The sequence below is a fragment of the Psittacula echo genome (genome assembly GCF_963264785.1).
Source record: "Psittacula echo genome assembly, chromosome: 14".
In the NCBI taxonomy this organism is placed as follows: Eukaryota; Metazoa; Chordata; class Aves; order Psittaciformes; family Psittacidae; genus Psittacula; species Psittacula echo.
Window position 1 is genome coordinate 3,498,558 of NC_137750.1, and position 23,983 is coordinate 3,522,540.

At 38.4% G+C, this 23,983-nt stretch overlaps 1 protein-coding gene across 1 annotated transcript in view; it reads right to left on the minus strand.

Annotated features, from left to right (window-relative positions):
- SMURF2 (SMAD specific E3 ubiquitin protein ligase 2) overlaps positions 1-23,983 on the minus strand; it is a 59,567-nt gene that overhangs the window by 31,487 nt on the left and 4,097 nt on the right. Inside the window, exon 2 of the mRNA XM_080629541.1 lies at positions 870-908. Within this exon, the coding sequence (XP_080485667.1) occupies positions 870-908 (39 nt within the window). The remainder of the gene's footprint in view (positions 1-869; positions 909-23,983) is intronic.

Here is a 23,983-nt window from a genome sequence, read left to right on the forward strand (position 1 = left end):
TTTCTGCAGCACACGTTTTGCACCAGTTCCGCTTCCTCAGGTGACTCAGATGGAGTCAGTCAGGCAGCAGCGGCTCAAGACAAGTGTCAGACAAAGCATGTGGGGATGAAGCGAAAGCATGTGGGGAAGGGGAGGAACAGGACCTTGTGATTTGTGCTTCAGTAGAGAAGTGCATCACAGATTTCAAATCTTGAGAGGGTTTTTTAGGTATTATTAAACTGTTAAACACCTGGAAACTCACATCAATACAAAAATCCAGATATAAAGCAGGTTTTAGAAGTATCACAAACTCCAATATAAATCTGTATCATCCCTTCTTCAAGTTCTTTTCCATATTCTGGTCTGATTGTTTTGAATTTTGCCTGCTTCCAAGTGGGAGGCAGCAGGCAGGTGATGTGTGTGTGCATGCTTACACAGCCAATAACATTCCTTTCTGCCTCCTTCATCCACCTCTCAGCACTTCTTTCAAAACATTATTAAAATTAATTAAAACATAATGTCAGAGGAGGTAAGTATTATGACATAATAATTAAGATGAACCTGTGTCTGCTGGACAAAAAGTTCTTGTATGAAAAACATTTTAATAAATATGTGTAATTGAAAAACATGTAATTTGCCTGAGAGAGCAAATTTTTTTCCCGCTCGCACCAAGACCAGGGAGAGTGTGTCAGGGTTTTAATTATTATTATGAATCTGTGACAATAGTCACCTAAGAAAAAATTAGAAGCCCTGAAATAAAATGATGTGAAAACCTGAAAGCTCCCACCCCCTCAATGCAAATATCTTAATACAATGATCATGTGCAAACACTGATGTACAGAACCTGCAGAATATATATCCTGTATATAAAAACTTTAACAGCTACTTACGGAAAAAATCCTTTTTCACCAAGTTTTTTGCACACAGTACTGCAAGAAAAACAGAAATACAAGATTAAGTCACCAATTCCCAACTTTAAAAATCACTTTACCTGTCCAGCATTCCAGCAAATCCTGCTCAAAATGAGTGAACATGAATGAACTATGCTCCTACATCATTTATATTGTCATGTAAAATAAGCCCTAGAAGCTGAGCCAGACGTGTCATCTTTTGGCAGTTCACCTCCAGGTAGATTACAGTACAAGTGATACGGTGGTGCTATCCTCAGGCAATAGTTTCACATGCAATTTTTTTTCCCCTCAATTCTTTTGCCAACTCTGTGTTTACCAAGTGAGGGAACTGGACCATGTCTAACTAGCCCAGCAAACAGTGGCACAAAACATTGTGCTAGAAAAATTAATGGCATTACACAAGCAGTATATTACGTTCAGTTCTACAGACCAGCAAAAGCTTCCTTGACCATAAGAAATAGTGCATTAGGCAGTTCAGGCTTTTCTGTTCCCCTGAGTGGTAACTAAATAAACATTTTTACCTGAAAAACATTTGGGTGGAGTAGACTAACTTCCAATGTGAGACGTTTGATGGCTCTGAAGATAATGTTTTATTTGTAGAAGCTAGTAACTATTTCAGTCTTTTTTGTTCAAAATAAAAAGGGAGGAACATTCGTATTTGTCAACTAAAAATACCAAGGGGAAAACCATCTCTATGAGAATACAGTAAGTAATAAATAAAATAAATCAATAAATAAGAGGTCAAAAGGACAACTTTGATACAAGGATGCCAAGGTACACATCGAAGGCTTCTCACAAAACACACCACTGTTCAACTACATACGCTTATCTATTATCACAGGTTTAGTAAGTAGGAAATACCAGACTCCCCTGTGAAACATTAAAATATTTACTGATAACACACAAGGATTCTTGCGTATTGAATGAAGCATGAATTCCCACAGCTAGCACAAAAAGGGAAGGAGGAAGAGGTATCTGGTCGGGATCAATGCTGCAAAAGACTCCTCACTGTATAATCCCTGTGGATATTTTTTCTATGAGATTGCCAGTATTTATGATTACCAGGAAATGCAAAGACAGAAAAGTGCATCCAATAACCACATCCCACAGACACCACCTCAAACCAGACAAAAATGCTCATGCTTTCTCCATAGAACATCCTCAAAGCGATCCTGCAGTGCTGCACATTCTCCAGTTTCTTTTACAGCATCTGCCCAAGCAAGAAGTAGAGCAGAGGTTGTCCGTGAGCACTCTGATGGAGATTTCCAGGATCAGGGCAGAAAGCACCACCCTGCATCGTTCTGCACGCTAGCACAAAGCCGCATATGATTCTAAAATTAATGGAATTATTTTCCCAATTTCTATGTTCATAAAGATGTTGATTTCAGTGAAACTGCGTTCCACGGGAATGCAGCACTGTAAAACCTATTTAAAACTCTAATGAGTTTTAGTCCTCTGTAAAACAGAAGGGGACACCTATTAATGATTTATAGAGAGTCAAACATCTCAGGTATTTCTGATACCTGGAGTTCAAGCATGCACAGGAAACAGACTGTCACATCACTGCCTGCTCCACAAAACACTCAAAAAAGGTCCTTAGAATGGTGTAATAAAAATCCACAGCTACTGAAGACTTCCATGTGCCCAGCAATTGGAAGTCTACCCTACCCATCCAATTGATACCAGCTTAGAATACATTACAGAAACAGATAATAAGATAAACTTAGAAAAATGCTTCTGCAGTTCTTTCAGATTTTATCATACCAAGAATATGCTCAGCCTGAGCTGTCAACATACAGCACTCAGCCCAAGAACTGAAACAGGTTACAGCTCATCAGCCAACTGTCATCTAGTGGTGAGAAACTTAGAGTAAAATAGATGCTTACATAGATGGCCACTGTTTTAAAGATCCCCAAAGATATAATTATTTGCACAATTTCACCCATTACAAGAAACAGGAAGTGTCAAGTGAAGCTGAAGGCTTTAAATCCGATAGTTAAGTTTTGAAACTGTATCATGTCCAAAATAAAGAGGTTTGACTAATCTTTTTAGAGACAAATTGCAAGGTTAACTAATTATAAACACTTATTTTCAAAATAGAAAGCAAGCCTGCCAGGGGGATTTAACCAAAGTCTCACTTTTATAAGACTGGGCACACACACAACATACAGACTAATAACCATTTCCCCAACAATTAGCCATGAGTGAACAAACTAATATTTTTGGCTCAAGATTTCTTCTCTAGTAACCACATTTAAGGGAAGTCAGTTGTAAACCCACTCTGGCTTTGTCAGGTTAACAAAACAGGAGAGAGGACGAAAAATCTTCCATTAACAACACCCTCTCTGCCAGGTATTTCTAGGTGAAAAAGCCCAGGTCCCAGGGGCATCAGCTCCATTCTAAGGGAAACAATCTTGTCCATGCACAGAACTCTGATCTATCTCAGGACTTTTTTTTGGACAAAACTTTTCCCACTGGTGCAAAAAGTACCAGAGTGCACGCTCCACTTTTCTAACAGTTTCAACACTGTATTATAACCCATTCTGAATATTCTGATAACCAACTGATTAATAGTTCCTTGAGAATAAAAACTAAGAAAGTTTGGTTTCCTATGGATTTATGTTTTATGGTTGACTGAAAGCTATAGCTGAGGCTTTTCCCACTGATAGGGCCTTTAGACAGACACTCTCCCACACAGACTCCCCAGTGGTCTTGCAACATGGGATCTCTTGCCGCAGCTTTTTCCTCTCATTTCAGGTCACTGCTAGGGGTCTCCTCTCTATCCAGGCAGTGATTCTCAGAAAACTCACGGGACCTAATTATCTTTGAGGCCTCTATCCTATGTCAAATTTGAGCTAAAGAGTCAAAAACCAGGAAGAACCATGGCAAGATTTATTTCCCTTGACAAAGCCAAGTTAAAACGTTAATGGTTCTGGACCCAAACCACATCATTATCAGATCTACGTAGTCGCACCATGAATAGATCCTCTAGAGGCACAAGGGCACTGACAAAGGTTATTTGTTATTTGCATGTGCTTGCTTTAAAACTTTTTTTAATTTAAATTGTTTTGAAAACAAAAACTCTTTAAACTGCATTTGCACAAAAGGTTTTCAGAAACAAGAACACAAACCAACGCCTGCATATATCAACACTGGTTTGGAACAAAAAAGGGGGGGGAGCATTGTACCATAAGTGCATCATCAAAATACATCAATGGCTTCTAGTACAGATATGTAGGTTAAGTATTTGTTACAAAGTATCACTGAGTCAGGGGATAGCTATGTTTTGTATTTGTAACAGACTTCCTGGGTAGTCTACACAGAAGAGAACATTAATATTCCAATATGAAAGAACAATACATACATGCCAAGACAAACATGCACATCACTTTTACATACTATATGTTCATCAAATCTCTTTACTGTGCCTCATGATCTCATTCAACATATGCTACTCAAGTCAGGCCACAGAAACATGAAAAGAGCGTAATATTATAAAGCTTCCCAGTCTCCTTCTTTGACAGCTTTGCTCACATAGTTCTCAAATACTCAAAAATAGGAATGAAGCGAACCACGTTTGCCAAGTTCCTTTTTCTGATTTACTACTCCAGTGACTGACACAGAATGAAAAATAATTTGACTATTGCAAGTTAATGCAAAATATTTACTATCCTCCAACTCCTGTAATCTAATTGATGTGTTAGCTATTGAAATTTACATGCAATTAGAGAGAGGTATGAAATAATCAGTTGAACCCATAAAGTGAAGGGAATGTGATTATTGAAAATGTGAATTTTATAGGAAGATAAATATTTCTCTCATTTTCTGAACTTTTCCTACTCTCTTTGCTGGCTACTGAAGAACTCATTACAACTGCTTCTTACTTTGGAATTATTTTTTACAGAAAAATCAAACTTTTTATGACATCAGACTGTTGTCATTGAAGGTATCCCAGGTTACACATTACCACTAGTTACGTAAGTGCTAAAGAGTAACTTTAACTCAGACTAACAAGTGTATCTGTAACACAAGGTCTGCATCTGAAGGGAAGAAGAACACAAAGCATATGAAATAAAGCAGAACATAATTTTAGGAGGCCTGCGATGAAAACAAGTAAAAAGTGATAAAGATCGATGAGATTTCACAGGATCACCACATCTTGAGTATGTCTAACAGACTTCAATGATTCACCTTCAACTGCTGGATAACAGACCTAGAGTGAGTGTTGAGGAAGGCAACCTTAAAGAAGAAAATCTTATTTCAGTTTAAGGAACTTGGATATTTAAGGGTAGTTATCTTGCATTTCCAACCTATATCAAACTTCTTATTCAATCTATATCAAGCACATAACCAACACATTAAAATTCAGTAAGTGACTTAAGAAAACACCCCTCCATCTCATGTCAGACATCCATAAGCAACCAGTACTGAATCAACAGACAGCCTCGAGTTTATAGGGAGGGGAAAAGAGGACTGGTCCAAAGCTAAGCTCATGTTTTCTAATCTTCTAGGTTTTCATGTGTCATCACCATAGAACTAGTTCAGCCTTCTGCATCCAACCAACAGTTTGAACATTCTAATTCCTGTTGTTCTTTTCTTTCCCCAAGGGGTTCTCTCCAGAAAGAGTGCTTGTTCCAGAACATATGTAGCACATGGGATAGCGAGGAGAAAAACAGGCTGCCTATCAATTTTTACCACAACAGTTCATTTTGAAGACAAGTCTTTCTTCCCCCTACAGAAACACCATCTTTTAATGAAAGCCATTAGCATTGCTTTTTGTGATCAGATCCCAGTTGTTTGCATGTAACACACAGTGCAATACAATCACTAAAATAAGTCCCAGCTGTAGAAACACAATGCTATGCTGTTGCTAATGTGTGTTGTACTGATAATGAATGGTCGTCTATGCTTTAATCTGAATAAAGCTCCCAACTGCTCTGCCTCTCCTTGCCAAAAATTCCCCTTCCTCCTCCAGACTGTGGTTGCATTCCAATTACACTGCTGATTGGAATGAGCCTGCTTGGGGGAGGGAGAGGGAGGGAGACAAATGAACCCACACACATGCCCCTCCTCGCCTTCAGATGGCTGCCCCTGGGACCCAGAAATCGTTTGGGGTGTTAGAACCCAGCGCTGACATGACGTACTTTTCTCCACCTTGTATAAAACTCTTCCTAAATTTATTTTTCTGGTTGAGAAAAACATTAACGACAGGCAAACAGCACACCATGCACAGGTTCCAGCAGGAGAGCTCAGTACTTTAAACCTTTCTAACAAATTCCTACTGTTTTCTTCCATTGTTGGCAGGCTACAGAGAAACGTGTATTTTTCTACTTGCATTCCCTCCTTGGACCTGCCTAATTCCCACATGGAAAGATATAAAACAGGAGGTCCTCAACTATTCATTGAACAAAAAGCTGTAAATAACGCCATATGCATTTGCAGATACAGCTGTTGAGGTAATAACTTCCTCAATCAAGGGTTTGGAATAAATTTTTTTATCCCAACTACTCATGTTAAATTTTATTTTACAATTAATCTCTCTGAGGATTTTTTTTTAAAAGCTTTCATTTCCTTCGAATTTTCATTTCCTCTGAAGGTGTTTTTTTCTGCAGATAAACAAAGTGACAGAACATGATCATAAACTAAGAATTTACTTCCAGTTAATGAAATTTATACATTTTAGAACATTGCAATCAATTATCGTCAAGAAGGGACACACAAAGACAGGTAAACCCAACAAACGTATGTTTTACAGGTGTGCAGGGTTTTGAGTGAGGAAAAATGAAATGGGGAAGAAAGCAGCAGCACCATTATACACCATGGTTGCTGATCAATGCGAGCTGGAAGGTTTCATATTGCACCTAACAATAAGAGGCCTGCAGCTGTTCCTCTCTCAAATCAGGTCTAGCAATCAGATGGATGCGAGGTAGATCAGGAAGCTCAACTGGCTTAACAGAAAATTAACCTTCTGGGGACATGGATTAGTTTGCCACTGGCTCCAAGAGCTGCGCTGACTTATCCTGCAGTCACACCATCCATAGATGTAATGCAAAGTGGCAGAAGCACATGGCTGCAAACGAGGGAGCATGAGCCAGACTCCTGTTCCATGGCAACTTGCAGCTGCGCTGGAAAAGTGCACCCCATACCTGGGAGTTTTTCAGCTCTAAAACCAAACACACACCCCACTATTTAATTTTAATGCAGACAGGTATTTCCTTCTGTTCGTTTTGCAGTTTCAGATATTTATTTTATTAAAACTAAAAATTTTCCATATATATAACATATACGAAAATAAAAGCAGATTTTGCCATCAGGACACCAAACTAACTAGCTAACACCCTTCAGGTTTTCAGAGTCTTAACCCTTAAACATTTGGATAGAGTTTTTATTTCCTATTTCCCCAAAGCATACTCAGAAGCACAGAATAAAAACACTGAAAAAAGAATCTCTTTTGCAAGCATACACAACTGCTTTCAGGCTGCTCTATGTTACTGACAGCTGCTCTGAGTCTCACCAAGCACTAGAAATTTGGAGTAACCTACTGAGCTCTAAACTAGAGTTAGTACCAAACATGCACACACACAGAGGCTGCCATGTCCTTCTTAAAAAGGTTCAATAATTTCCCCCAATTCTTTACTGTGAAATTCAGTGCTACCCAAATTCAAAGTCCAAACACCATCCTCTTCTGGGACCAGTATATTTGCAGCACACACAGAGATGCAGGTGCCACATGACATACAAAAGCAAGCTCAGTTCACCCAAGGACATGGAACAAACTGATGCTGATTTCAGACATACTCTGCTTGATTAGATTAAACATAAACACTCTTCAGCATCCCCTGCATTCATGGCTCTGCCACAGGAGAGAGCTGCAGCATAAACGCTGCCCTCTGGAGCAGCCAGAATTTTTTTAAGTGCTATTAAAGTGCTGTTAAATACTAAATTCCTGTCAGGTTGGAAAAAAGAAAAACAATGTTCAACACTAGTTCTAAGTGACATATAAAAGCATTATTGCTAAGGCTGCCGTCCAAACACAAGGCCGACAGCTTTAAAATAAACTCTTTTAAAGTAAGTATTAGGATAACCTCAGCACTAGCAAAGCACTTTAAACAAGAATTTCCTTTAATAATGGTTAAAATCCTAAATTGTCCCATAAACACATTTCTCCAAGTTTAACTTCCAACACAAGCCAGATGCTAAATCCTTACTACACTGCACGTAAAATGAAACCCATTTCTAAGGGTCACGTGCACCTGCTTGTAACCATTGTCAGTTAGAAATCTGTGTCTCAACAAATCACAACTACTCCTCTGGGACTAAACAAACTAAACCACAGTAACCTGTGTTCACACACCAAACAGCAATATGGATTACCCAGAAATGAAAAATGTCCTAATAATGCAATATACTTTAAACCACTACAAAATATGCCAGAAACTGACACAGTGACAACACATTTTTCTTTCTGACAGATTCACTGTATTAAATTCTGCCTATAAGAGGAGGTTGTGCTTTGACTGGATTTAGAATTCTAGACTCATATTATTTGCATGTAATATAACTCAGAGAGATTTAACATTCAAAATGAAAGCATCACACATTTATCAAGGAAGAAACGTTAATGAAGATGCACAGCATCACTGAATAGCAGTCAAGCCACTAAATTATTCATCTCATGCAACAATAAAATTCTGGGACAGAATCTCCAAGGCTATTCTGAATTCCTGTAAGGGGAGGACAACACAACAGCGACTCAAGACTCCAGCAGCCTGTGCTGGGGATGTCTGATCTGGATGACTTGTGGACATGGCCAGATGGAGTCTGCCTAGATTTGCCATGTTTAGACTCCTGTTTAACATCATGATGTCTACTTCACAGTATTGTTTTACTGTAAACAAAAGGCTTCCTTTTCCACTTCTCCTCCCTTATTCCACTCCAAGCCAAAAGTAAAACAAAATACAAAACCCTCCACACCACTGAATTCTTCCTTCAAGCAACCAAAGCATTCACATTTCCTAGATTCATTCAGTGATGGGCTTACTGCCACACGCGTCATCAGCTCTATTCATGCGTCCAGTTTATTTGGTACGCCTGTCAAAAGGTAAAGGAAAGACATTATGCTGCCTCTTTTGCAGTGAAGGTAGCAACCCTCCCCAAGCATTTCACATCTTAACATGAAAGTTTACAAGTGTCTTTTAATGGAGATTCATGTTGGAACCACTGAAGTTGAATATGTAGATGCAAAAGCTTCAGGTGTTTTTTGCTTTGCTTTTATTTTAGCTATCTACCAAATAAGCAAGTGAAGCCTGAATGATACAGGATGAGACCATCCCCACCAGGGCTCTGCGCAAGCTAGGGCATCACTCACAGCTCAAAGAGTGCGAAAGAAGCAGAAGTAACACATGGAAAACTTTAAGAAAACAAAGGCTATTGCGAATATTTGCATTTCCTGTTTTAGTGTGGATGGAGCCTCTCAGACCAGCCAAGGGGTTTCTAATGCATAACTTTCATACACTAGAAATTCCACTTCACTTCTCCACCCTACTCCAAAATGGCTTAACCCTAACATCTTGTCCATTTCTCAGCATCTGAAAAACCACTATGGTACCATGAAGTCATCATACATACACCACTTACAAAGACTACTGAATACTACGCTGGTCAGTTGGGGTGGGGGGAAACAACATAGCTGTAAATTAACAGCTATTAGAATGCTTAAAGATCAGCAGTCAAAGATCAATCTTAAGGCCAATTTCAAAGTTCTCACTTCTGTTTCTCACACTTGGAGTAAGCATAAAATTGTATTTCAGTAAACAAAATCAGGGTGGGAAACAGAACTCTATTAAAGAGAAACGAACCCACCACCTTCGCTGTTATCTTTGCTGTATGATGCTATTTTTTTTAATCTTCCTGCAATATTAAAAACATAATTACATTTTTAAAAGTTGACATTTAAAGTAGCATTACCAGGATTAACTAATCTCAAAGCTACAGAGGTGGTTATTATATGCAAGTGTAAGGGACGTAAATGCTATTACGAGCATTAACTCAATTATCCTAGAGACACTGGAATAAAATAGTATTTAAGAGCTCAGGAAAAGAAAAGGGGGTGCTCTTATCTCAAACTCTGAAATCCCAGCAGGTAGTTTTTAACTAAGACCCAATTTAGACAGAAGTGATTAGTTCAACTTTATCAACTTGCAATACACTAAGAGAGCACAGGATTCTTCCTGTGAGGATGGGTAAATAAAACAAGGTAACATGGAAATTTACCCATGTATTTCTCAGCTTGTTTTGACATGAACAGTGGAGAGAAAGAAAAGCTAACACAAGAAACAAGTTACAGCTCTGTTCTGCCTGCTGTATTTGATGTTACCTCTGAAAACGTGCTGGAGGAAAACACACTAACAAGAAGCAGAGCTCTCAGACTCGTTTCACTGCAGTGAACCTCTTCACCCTCTGAATGATCCAGAGTAGATGAAACAACAAAAGAAATTCATGATCTGATTACCAACAAAAATGCCCTGAATTTTAAAAAGGGCTCCAGACAAGAGGCACCTGCAACTAACCCAGACTCCCGGGTGTCAGGAATGGTAGATACCAGCAGCTTTCCAGCCTGCAGGACCGCTGCCATCTCTGTCACGATGCAGCCACACACTTGATTTAAACAGGAAGTCTTCAAAATTCTGTCTCCGCTGCAGACATGATCCTGGGGGGACACTGCTATTGCTGGGGCTGCTCTGGGACAAGGTGGAAGGGAAAGAAACACACACACACATAAAGAGCAAAAGCATGCACATCATTATTCTTCACAGGTAACTCTCATGCCACTCTCCAGCCAAATGCTGGAAATATTAATATGATGAACACTACTAAAAGGATTGTCAGGTGCTGTATAAAAAACAATTCCTAAACCACAACTGCTAAGGTGGCAACTTTTGTTAGGGGGGAAAAGTAAACTTTAGCATTTCAAATATGGAACTGAAGTATTTGAGTAATTTTACATAGAGTATTCCATAGTTAATAAAACTTTTAAAGAGTTTATAAGGATCATGATTTCGATACTATCACCAGCAAAAATCAGTAATTAAGCATCCTCCACCCTTAACCTAAATGCTTAGTTCAGCACGATTTTGTTTTACTACTCCCCTGATGTACTGAAATCACATTATATGGGGTAACACAGATGAGTGATGCACTCTTCATACACTTCTGCATTATCATCAATATCTGCAACTTCAGACATGGATTCTGATCTGTCTCCCTGATAACATGTGGATCCTGCCTCTTCCCCCTTTAATGTAGTTGAAATACTTAAGCACAATGTGCCTGCATTTATTTTTTGGGGGGAAACTGGTTTTTGTGGAATGCTTTCAGCTCTGGAAACTGCCTCTCTCTGGAACCTGACAGTTGGGCTTTTGCCAAAAAAAACTGGGTCAGCAGAAAGATGTGTGGTCTCTCTACACACCTTTACCTGGTTACTACACTTATGCCTCTGATGATGCCTCTACCTGCAGAAATGCAATACCATAGATATGGGGAAAATGCCAGCTGTTAAAGAGAGTACATATGGAAACCAAGACAACGTCACCATTTACACATTATTAAATTTCTCATGTACCTCAGTCCAGTCTTTTTTCCCCCCATCAGACAGCCACAAAGCCTCATCTGCAGGAGGTAAGTATATCAATAGACTATACAATTTATAAACTAATTTAGTTAAATTATTGCAGTCCTTTAAGATGAACAGATTCAGTTTAGTTTCTCTGTGTAAACAGATGTGCTCTACGGAACAAATCCAAACAGTTTAAGAAGCTGCTGCTGTTAAACAGAGATGAGCTAATTGCATGAGCAATCCTATTTATTTCCACAGAAGGAAAGCAACTTATATTAAAGCCTCATTTTTCTCATTTTGCTTTATTTTTACACAAGTTGCTTAAATTATTTAGTCCAATCAGTATGACTTATATACTACTGAAAGAATTAATATAAAAGGGGTTTTAAAGAAACAAAACATCAAGAGATTCCAATGAAACAGCTTGCAAATATGTGAAAATAAAAAATCTTGCCAAAAAAAGCAGCTTACCATGCAATTTAAAATACTACATCAGAAATCTTTTGGGAAGATGCAATGTTCAGGCAATGAAAAGACAAGATTTTTTCTACAAAGAGGAGCACATGGCAGAAGACAATAAGCAGCAGAGACTGAAGACTAAGCTAGATAATGGGAAGCAGGTGAAGCTGAAAAGAGGAGTATAAAGCTGATTGTATTAATGTAAAAAGTATAACACTGTGAATCAACACCAGTACAGCAGAAGAATAAAAAACCAGGAAGGTATTTCCAAGAACTTAAGAGGATATTTTGTTACCAGGCACCTACAAAGACAGAACAGCTTTCAAGCATCATGAGCATGCAAGTATTTCCATTGATCTCAAATACCAAGTTATGAGCTTCAGAAAGTCTGAGTGGACACGACGGAGATTTTGAGGGGACACGAGGGACACAGAAAAGTCCCTGTTTACGCTAGTGCCTTTCACTCTAGAAACCCTCAGCCTCTTGCAATTCTGCTCACAAACCATTATACTAAGTATCACTTCTCCCAAGTTCTACCATTTCTTCCATGGTTGCACAAACAAGGTAAGAGAAGACCCAGTCTTCCAGAGAAATCTTTACATTCATTTCCTAGGCACACTATTCCCTGGATATCTCAAATGCCAAGTGCCACCCCAGCTCCCTCCCACAGTACAATTATTTGCTAAACAACATACTAGCTTACCAAGTAAAATCACATTTTCCTCTCACAACTATCCTCTTGCACCTCAATTATTTAATATTAAACACCTTCCTATGACCTAATTCCTTTAGTCTCTCTATCATTATGTATCCTAGAGCCAATACAACAACTTATATTAAAACTAGATCAGAGACATGCTAAAACTCTTGTCAGCTATACAAACAATGACGGAACAAGGACACAAGCCTTTTCCCCCCCTTATATTCCTTCAATGAGCTTTGTAAGCTCTACCTCTCTTTTAGGCATTGATTATTAACTAAATTTAAGAAGTTACAAATACATTTCCTGTTTATGTCTGTGCATTTTAGACTCTGAATGGCACTGTCAATAATAAAAGTATACAAGTTTTAAAAATACTAGAAGTCAAACCATAATGATTGCCTCGGAACTGGCACGCTACATTCAACTACACCTTCAGCTGATCATGTATTTTCACTAAATACAAGAAAATGAACCACACCGAGTCAGTTCACCAGGTTCTGCCAGCATCACTCATGTCAGGCTTGCATTCCAGACACGTAACAGGTCTCACTAAAAGGCGATATTGCCAAAGGGTCACAAGACAGGAGTGATTTTAGGATGCAAGCGAACATTTTAGGACTTAGCTAAAAGTCAAAAAATGCCTAAGCACATTTAAATTTGCAGAAGAGAAATTAGAACAAAGAAGCAAGTCTCATAGATTCTGATCCTAAATCTAGACTGCTGTTCAGGAGACAATAAAAACCACGGGATTGGAGAAGATAAAGTGTTAATCGCATATTTGGTGGTTTATGAGCCAAAGCAGTCTGAGGTTTAAACTGCTTCTGCTCAGTGCTCATCCCATTCAGAGACGATGAATCATTTCCCATTTGGCAACACTTCTGCCTACAAGGCTGTCTTCTGTGAGATTTCTCCTGTATCCCTGTAATAGATTTGCTAATTTAGTACACCTGACTTTGAGCAAAAGCTATTGTTGCCAGCTGTCAGACTAGACCTCGTCCTGTTTATCAGACACATCTAAACCATCCTGTTCTGCCCCAGTCATAGAAACAGAACACTCTTCACTAATCCCAGCGCAGTAAATTACTTTCTAATATCCTTGTTTTTCTTACTCTGCCAAAATACCAACACATCATAGATTTAAAGCAACAGCAAAATCAATTTATCCACAGCAGCTGGGCTCATACCAGTTTATCCAATAACCACTTTATTTTGAAGTCATATTTGCTGTTCTAGTCATTCTGTCCATGAATTCCTTAGTTCCAGCAGTAGAGGTTTGAATATTTTAAACAAAGGTAATATAAGCTCACAGGGAGTGTATTCTAGTTTTTTCGGCAGGCCTCCACAGCTCTTTGAAAGATAAATCAGAGCAAAACAAAGTATTAAAGGCTTCACACACACTAAAACATTTCCTCATTTTCCCCAGGGCTTTGTGCACGCAAAAGAAACTGCTTTACTTTCTGTTTATAAATATTTGTCCGGACAGCAGCTTAAAAGGGTCAGGGCAACAAAGAAAGTATGTGGGTTTTTTTTAGTTTGGTGTAGGTTTTTGGTTAGGTTTGGGGTTTTTTTTTTAACCTACCTACAGAGAATCCAGGAAACATATAGAAAAAACCATTTCTGTCTGACATTTTTACTCCTGAACAAAACCTACCAGAACTTAATTCTTTACATTTCAGATTACAGAAATCAGTTATATGGATGCAAAAAAGCAGACTTGCTGTTGCTTGGTTTTATACACTGTCCAGAACTCCTACTGCACTTCAAAAAGCTCACTGTATTCACAGAAGCACATACTCACACGAGATGCTCTTTTGATAACTTTTACTCTTCCACATATTTTAAAACTCAGTATAATCAACATAAAGCGCATCCACCCGTCTAACAAAAACTATGGAATACGTATATTCCTCTCTTCCTTTCTGCCATTTCTGGGGGGCTGTGGAGCTGCTTACTCGCCTCTAGCATTCAAACCTGGCTTTGTTAATTCATGCTGAGCGTCAAGGCAGCACACCTGGGCTCTTTCATTTGAGACTGACTTGGAAGGCCAGTCAGAAACTGTGGTTCAACATGCAAAGGCCATTCACCGTGAGCAGGCTCTACACCACCCTACGGTTATCTTCTGCTATATCTTTTGCCAAAACTGAGTTTAACTGTATTTGCCTACTTGTAGATGAGCAGAGGATCCCTGTCTTTCTTCCTGACGATACCCATATAATATTCCAAACAGGCTGATGCCTTGACTGGTTTCAGATAGGAATAAAAATTAAGTAACTGTACAATAAATAAATCAAGAGCACAAACTCCTCATAGGAATAAACTGGAGATCGTTTATGCAATAGATAGCACAGACTGCTTTGAGAATTTAGATATTGGGAGGACTGCACGAAAGGCACAAACAGCATTGCTGACACATGGTATGAATGAGAAAGTTGTAGCAAGTTTCTAAAACAAGAGGAAGTGAAACACAATAAATTTATGGGTGCAGCAAAAAAAATACAACTTAAAGCAGTTGATAGTGACATAGCAAACCTCCGTGAGAACATTGCTATGGTGCAGTTACACACAGGCAATCAGTGCAACTCTCTGGGGCTTTGCAGAGCATCCTTTCCTCACCTCAGTAACTGCTCATCTACTGCAACTACCCTGCCCTTGCAAAGGGAGCACTGAATGTGGAGCTGCCTGCTGCAACCTGAGCTGCAGAACCAGTACCTTTTCTTAAAGGTGGGACAGAGGAAGGGAACCTGGGAAATGGAACAAGATTTTGGGAAATGGAGAAAAGAGAACTGAGAAGCAGTATTATTTCATTGCCCTACAACAGCTACATAGCCAGCCTATGCCTTTTAGTTGTTATTGCAACTAAAAGACATATATATATATATATATACACACACATGGTTTTTCATTGTATTACTTGGAATGAAGAATCAGGTACTTTATTTCAATTATTATTCATGTGTACAATTCAAGCTAGCCCTGAGTAATCATTAAAGAAAAATATTTGCCAGGAAAAATGATTCATTCACAATCCACTTCTGAAACAATAAAATGGTTCACTATAACAAAAATAACTGTACTGTACATACCTCAATTTAAAAGTTAAAACCCAGCCAACTACAATGAAGAATGTATGCCCTTAAAAAAACCCAAAACAACCAACATGCCTGTGCGTGCAAATAACAAAAACATCTTGCTAGGAACAGGTAATTCCATGAAATACAGTTAACATCATATCTGATGGAAATTGTACTCTATTCTTCAGCTATTTAACTTAATAGTCTTAAAACAATAAACATACAGCTCACCTCCCAAATTTTGACAGCTCACTATAAAGCTGATAAACAGATCTTTATTTCAGCACAAAGCTGATGTGTTTAAGTGTACATCTGAAACAGCAGCAGACTGCTGGCTCTGGAAAGTTCAGGTCAGGAACATCACAGGGACTCCCTAACAACTCCCTCGGATATTGTCAGGGCTTTCACACACCTTAAATCACAAACAACGGGATAAACTGAAAAACAAAAATAAAAAAATCAGGCATTTAATAGCTTTATAATGGCCCAAAGCTCAAGAAGGTGTGAAAATGAGCAGCTTCTTGGAAAAGTCTTCATGGGATCAGACTTTGTTTCAGCCTTGTATCAAATATGGGGGAAAAAGAGCAGCACTGTGAAGCATCAACAACTAACACTATACAAATATGAAAACAGTTTTAAAAGCTCAGTTTTCCTCCTGGTTAGACAATATTAAGTGTAAGCTTACTTAAAATGAAACCCTGCAGTTTCACATTGCATCACTTCATTTACTTTTAGTTCACAAAATTAAATCGTACATCTGATAGCACTCATAACTTCTCCTCACTTTGTTTATATAGAGCCATTTGCTGAATAGGACTCTAAAAGAAACCTCCAATAGAACATGATGCCTTTTTCTCGCTGGAGATACACCTGTGACTACACGTGATTTCTTATTTGTTTTTCACTGGTTAAACTCCTCTGCAGACTCGTGTGTGTGTGTTTAATGGGTGAAAAATCAAAGCTTTTCACAGCACAGGCAATTCAGTATAAACAAAGCACAGTATATTATATCACTCCACTAACCCAGTGAACTGTTCCTGCACAAATTCAGTGGTGACAAACTGTGTGAAATTAGAGGACTCCCATCTTCTATAAGGAAATCTTTACATACAATGCAAGATCAGAGCACACAAATGATGACTGCCAACATTTTCTCCGTCCATTTGCTATTTAACATATTTGCATTGATCCTACCTAAAACCAATCAAATCTTTCATGCAACTAACTCATCAGTAGCAAATAACACTTATCTGAAACAAGTATTAACTCCAAAACCTTTGTGAACAGACAGCATGTGAATTAGCCAAGGAAACATTTAAAACTATGCAATTCAATGATTATCACATATTACTTAACAGAAAGTCTTCTGACCCTTTTAAAGCAAGAAAATATTAGCATTGATGGTGTCACCACAGCATATCATTTCTTAGAATAAAAGATTTTAAAAAAATAAAAATAATTGCAAGTTTGTTAAAAGCTGAAGAATTCCTTTTGTTCTACACATAAGGAGTAATCCCTATCGTATCTACAAGCTTTTCTTAGAATTCTGTTATGAATCACAGCCACTTAGAAGCCAGCTCTTAATTCCCTATTTCTCCTACTTAGGATCAAGGTGGGCCAAAGGAACAGATGGGAGAAATTCTGGGGTGAATGTTTTTTCCTATTTGTTTTTAAACTTCTGTTCTTTATCCAACAGGAACCACTTACACTCTGCATTTGTTATACATCTTATAAAACACCTCTGCTGTAGATGACGACTTCTTCCAAGTAACATACTCAACTCACAGACAGTAACATAACACATGCAGCAATAGCATTCCCCAGTTTACAAAGCCAAGCATCAAAAAGTTTGGGAACACCAGAATCTGGGCTGCCGCTGTGACCCTGTGTCACGTTCATTGCTACAACACCACAGTCTGGGCACTGAAAGATCTGCAGTGCTCTGTCCTGCCAAAAATCAGCCTCCGCCACCCACCCATTTGTCCTGGAAAGTTCCTTTTTCCAGGTCACTCCCTTCTTCTCCACCCTCATCCAACTGTTGAGCCCTCTGCATTCTATCTAACGCCTCTCTTCACACTAGAAGCGCACAGCCCAATCAGCATCTATAGGACGAGATCAACTCCTGGTCCCAGCCATTTGTTAAACCATGCCCTAATTCTTACCCAGCTGATACAGAGGCACCTGCCTATTGCCATGGCCCTGCTCGCTCCTGCCCAAGAATGAAAGGATTCACAAGAACAAAGGATTTTCAATCTCCTTCTTGAAACTGGTTGAATTTTAACAGAATCTCCCGAAAATAAATTCAGCCCGATTTAGCTCCTCAGCATGAAAAATTTCCACATTAACAGGCTGCTTAACAGCAACCGAAAAGACAGTCTTATAAAGGCAAGCACTAACTATAGCTGCTGTTACCAGCTCCAACTTGGTATTTCAAGTTCAACTATAAATTCCACTGACAACGAATAAAAAGCAAAGGTGTTCAGACAGACAAAGTAATTGTGTTCAAATTACATGAAGTAGAGTGCTCCCACTCACCATGCTGCTGATGTGTGAATGTAACACTCAAAAGGGTCAGGTTGACAACGGACAATACTTTTCATTTACCACTACTCCACCACAGTGATGGAGACTGCAAAACAAGTCTGTTACAGACCTGGACAGCACTAGAAAGAGCTGTTTAAAACGTGGAGAGTGAAGTTTCTAAATTTCAATAAACTTACAAAAAATATAAAGCTTTTGAATAGGTCCAAAGTATTACCCGGTGTAGATTAAGTTACATTATGCTGATACACAGGAAATAGCTGACTTATTCTACAGGATGAACAATTCACCAGAGGAAAGGAACTTTCAGGAAAAATGATAAATATTGTAATGAGGAAATCCGAGGCACGTATTCACAATGCAACATTCACAGTTCACAAATGAACACTAATTTCTTCATGATCTCTTGGCCACAGAAGCGAGACACAGACAAATATAAATATATAGGACTTCCCCAGGCAGAACAACCGCTTGCTGTTAATCAGGGAACCAAAACCGTTATTGTCTACCCTTGTCCTACAAAAATTGGAACCTCCTTCTACCACTTCCTTGTAAGAAAGGTATTGAGAGAACATTATGAACTGTGGGAACTGCTTAAGGAAGGGAGGAAAGACTACACAAATATTTTTACTTTATGCCAAGTGAGGCACAACACATGTACTACTGAAAATTACCCTAAGTCACTTTTTCCTTAAAGGCTCTCTCTTCTCCTGTCGCAGAAGAAAGCAGAAACCAACAACATTTTAAATCATTCTTCAGCCCAGTTCTTAAGGAGAAATCCCAAATATGAACGATGTTCACAAAAGGGATAAAATGTTTCATGACATCACAATTTCAGGATAAATCTTGGCCACCCCTGCATTAGTACCAGCACAAAGATTTAACTTTTGACAAAAAGCACATACCCAGCTAGTTAAAGCAAACTAGAATTACTACATGGCATGTCGAATTTACAGACAGCATTTGCTTCTGGTAAGAGCACAGGGGCTCTAGACAGCATTAATTAGCTCGAACAGATGTCAACAGCAAGTTTTCCCTATTCCATACTTGAACAACAGTTTATTATAATAATGTCATATAGGCATCTGAAGATTCTGCTCACCAACACCTTGTGCTTTACCAAACATCCAAAACTGATAGTTAGACGTTCTGAAACGCCACATACATGACCTATTTGAAATTATGAAAGATGGCACTTAAAATTACTGTTATTCACAGGCTTCAATCACCAAAAGCTTCCACAATAGCAGTATAAAACATTCTTGAACTTTCTCCTAGAATCCTCTAGATAAAAGTCCTAGAAAAATTCTACCTTAACATGCATTATACGCTTTCTTTAAAGTTTGGTCCATTAATGTGTCATATACTGTGAACCCAGGCTTAAAGAAACCAGTCATTTTTAATTTCATAATTAGTAATGTTGAGCAACTGCTCTTCAGCATACATGAGGATGAGGTCCTTCATGTCCATTTAAGTACTTAGCAACACATATTTTATGTCTCTTAAAATATACGTATTAATATTAGCACAAGGAAGAGAAATGCTCAGTATCCTGCTATTTTCACACTGAAAATACAAACGTTACTCCTTGGCTAAGGACAATATTGTTATCAGCAGGATGAAGTGCAGGAGATTTCTGTATCTTCTAGCCCAAATACAGGAACTCATGTTCATTTTCTGCTTCCACCATGAAATGACACAAAACCGCATATACTTCTAGTCCCTTCACATCCCTGTGTCAGCTCTGCTCCTTCAGCCAGCTCTTGAACACTTCTGCCCCACTCTGTCCTGTTTCACTTTCATAAACGACCCCTTTTGCCCCCGTATGCCACTGCCTACACCAGCTCCATCCTACAGTTTCTTATATCACATCTGATATCGCTTCTTATAAATGAAGCCAGAAGTACTTGCTGTACTGCTAAACAAAAAAAGAAGATACCTTAACATTACCTAAGCACAGTGCTACTGCTCATTTAGTCCTGCATACAGCCTCCTATACAGAGCTATACACCATTATTTTAATAAATCCATCAGGGAAAACAATGAGCAAGAGGTTTTGTTTTTTTTTTTTTTTTCCCCTGAAAGTAAATATTTATACACATTATAAATGAATCATTTCAGAAGAATATAAGGTGAAATTTTTCTGTTAAGAATTAAATTGCATAATTGTCTGTCATAAGGATACCTAAATCCTCAGCACAATTAATGTTATGAATTTCTATCCAGGCAGTTAAGCACGAACGTAATTCTATGCATTTTATCTGGACATGTTTAGTTCCTTTGCATGTTTAATGACTTCTATTTTTTACTCAGCCATGTTTATAAGTACTCTAATGCAGATACATCTTTCTTCCACTACTAAGAATTAAAGAGGATTCATTTTAGTACATTTACATATTTTACATGAAAAATACTTGCATATAGTAGACTACCTCTTACTAAAATGAAACAGCAATCTTACTGAGTACACTGCACATACTGCCCTCATGTCTTACAACATGCACAAAGCAGTAGTTACACCATGTGCATTTCCAGAAGTGCACAGCCTGGTCTTTATTTGTATTATAAAGAAATCACCAAGTTGGCTCAAGTTGTCAGAAAATGCCTCTAGGATTACCAATGCAGATTCCCTCCTTCAATTAAATAGCACCACAACTGCATCTATAATTGAATTTATGTATGTATCTATATATAAACTCCAAATCAGGTAGTTAGGTATGCTAAAAAGGAGTACCATTACAGATATAATTAGTTATGACTCCATTTAACTCCATTGGTAATACTAAAATGTGGGTCAAGGCAGAATGAAAATGAGCGTATGTCACTTATGGTTAAAACTATTTCGTATGATCAGCCAAGATACATCCCTGCAAACACACAGCTGACTTAAGCCACCACTACACACACAAACACACACAGAGTCCAACCTATACCGGTCCTCCTCTACACCCAGTTAAAAAGAAAAAGAGGAATGAGAGGAAGAGGTTGATTTAAACTTGGGATATATTGCTCAGTCCACCCATCTTACAGCACAGGAAGGAGCAGAGGCATGTATGCATCCCAAAAAACAGTGATGCGGGTTGGAAAGCTTCACTACGGCAGTGTCACTCTTAAGGTTTGTCGCAAAATGGCATCACTCAGGCCAATTTAAGCATGAATGGTAGAATCTGGGTACGTATTTTTACTGTGACCTGTAAATTACATAGTCTGTACATGCTCTGCATATCTGAAACAAGTTGAATGGATTCATTACAGAAAGGACGCATTGAACCAGTTTACACTAACAATACCAAAGCCATGGTTGCAGTGACTCTCCCTTTCTGCAAGAAAACAATCCCTGCAAGTTGTGTTAAATAAGTACTGGCCAAGAGTCATTCCACAAAATTAACAGGATACAGCCACAGAAACTCACATAATGCTACTTTTCTTTCACTTTCAGAATTTTGACAATGTGACTAACACTTCATGTAAGCAATACTTTTTACTCACTTTGGGCAGTATCACTCCTCCTGATTTGCCTGAGCAACAGCAAAAATATATTCTGGAGTAGAAAAACTGTGACTGCCAAGAATCTGCAGGATCCTAAAATACAGCTGACAGTGCAACACAAATATGGCATATAAGAGAGAACTGAACCCAGATCACCCCAAACGCTGTCTCAGAAAGCCCAAACCAGAACCATGTTTTCTGTGGATTTAAAATCAGGAGAAACAATGGCCATGGGCAGAAAATCAAAAGATAGTGGCTCTAAATCCCAGCTTTACCTGGTTTATCCTTTTTATGATCTTGAGCATGTCTATTCTCTATTCTGTATCAGTCTCCCCATTTAAACTCAGATGACAAAGTTCAGCCAATTTTGTCCTGATCTTTGTTATCTACAGATTAAGATTTCTTTAGAGTTACAAGCATTCTTATCTATGCCTTCATTTAATGCATTTAAAGTTTAAGTAGCAAGACAGTCAACAGTTTGTTTCCTTGGATATGCTATTAGCAAATGTCCCTCAAGATTCTGATCCTCTTTCCCAGATAGGAAGCATGCTTTGCTAAAAGCAGACACACACAGTAGCTACTTTTACATGCATTGTCTAACATTATTGAGATTAATCCTTACCAGCCTCTCCAAAGTCACAAGAATGATCTCAGACAGTGCATGTGTTGTGAGCGTTTACCTTTTATATATTAAAACATGCATGTAATAGCCTGGGTAGCAATGCACTCATGCCACTAAGCTAAGTCAGAATCAGGCCATCTCATTATTGTGATGACAGCAGGGAAGACACCCAAAGAAATCATCCACCTTTTTAAACACCCTCAAGAAAGGTCTGGCCCAATGGTGAGATGTCATTTTAAGTAAGATAGCAAAGCAAGGACACACTTCAAAGGCCATGAGATAAAACAGAACAAAACATTCAAAGCCGCCTTCTTTTAGGGATCAACACATTCACCTTAAGGACATTAAGACAAAATGTCTTCATCTGGGGCCTGATCAGGTTTGCAGTGTGATTAGCAAACAAAAAAGGAAAAAGAAAATAGGAAGTAATGTCACTACTAGCTGAGTTACTCAGCTAAGTTCAGCTACACAGAGATGCTATGGAACAGCTTAAATGCTTTAAATGTAACCAAAAAGTGCAATTCTAAAAATTAATCATAATTTTTCCACCCCCAAGATTTATCTTCTATTTCCCCCCCCCCCCAACAGCTTTATTTTTTCAAACATTAACATTAGGACTGTCAGCAGATTTCCCAGACATCTCCTACATATGCCCCATATGTTACCTACACACATAAATCCTGTACTCAATGCTTTACTGATTCTGCAACCACAGATGAATGTTGAGCCTTTTTGCTCATTTAACAGAACTGTCTTCCTACTATGATTTCTTCTCCCAAATCCTTTCTGATCTTTGTTTTCCTTACCATGATAACCCATTACATATCCTTGAACACAAACACTCAGATGAATAAAACTTCGTCACATAAGCTGATCTCATTAAAACAAGCTCCATACAGCTCCTCAGTTGTTTATTACCATTCTCTGGCATCTGTGCAATCCACAATTGATTTATATGTATATAACTATATATTGTATATATAAAAAGCATACATATATATGAACACTTCATACTTTGATGGAAATATTGAGGGCCAAGCATCCATCAATCTCTGTACAATCTGATTAGACACATGCTTATTGACTTTGCTATGACTGCACCAGTTTAATCCACCTACTATGTAATTTATTGAATCTGATTTCTTAGGTACTAATTTTTGGTAAGTCATGTCTCATTAAGTCAAATACACCTTGCATGAAGGAACCCCATTGTTTTATTGTTGACGAAAGCCTATCTAACTACAGGCTGCTGCTAAAAGAGGCAGTCCTCCCTTCTTTTTGGCTTCTTGTGTGCATCCCTCTCCTTCAACACAAAACCCCATTTTTTTCTTGGTAGGATTAACTTTCAGCTCATCACAGCTACTCAGTTGCTGTAGTCAGCATAAGGGAGGACCCAGAAAAGTGAAGCCAGGGACTACAAACAGAAAACAGAAACAGCACTCAAATTTTAAACTGAGCTAAAATTGCACCATGATTTAAGTCGCTTATGAAACCGTAGCCTTGCTACTTAACAATGGAGGTAGCTACTTCATCAATCAATCATTAATGCTGTTCACACAATGAGGTTCTGCTATCCATAAATTTCAGTCCTAC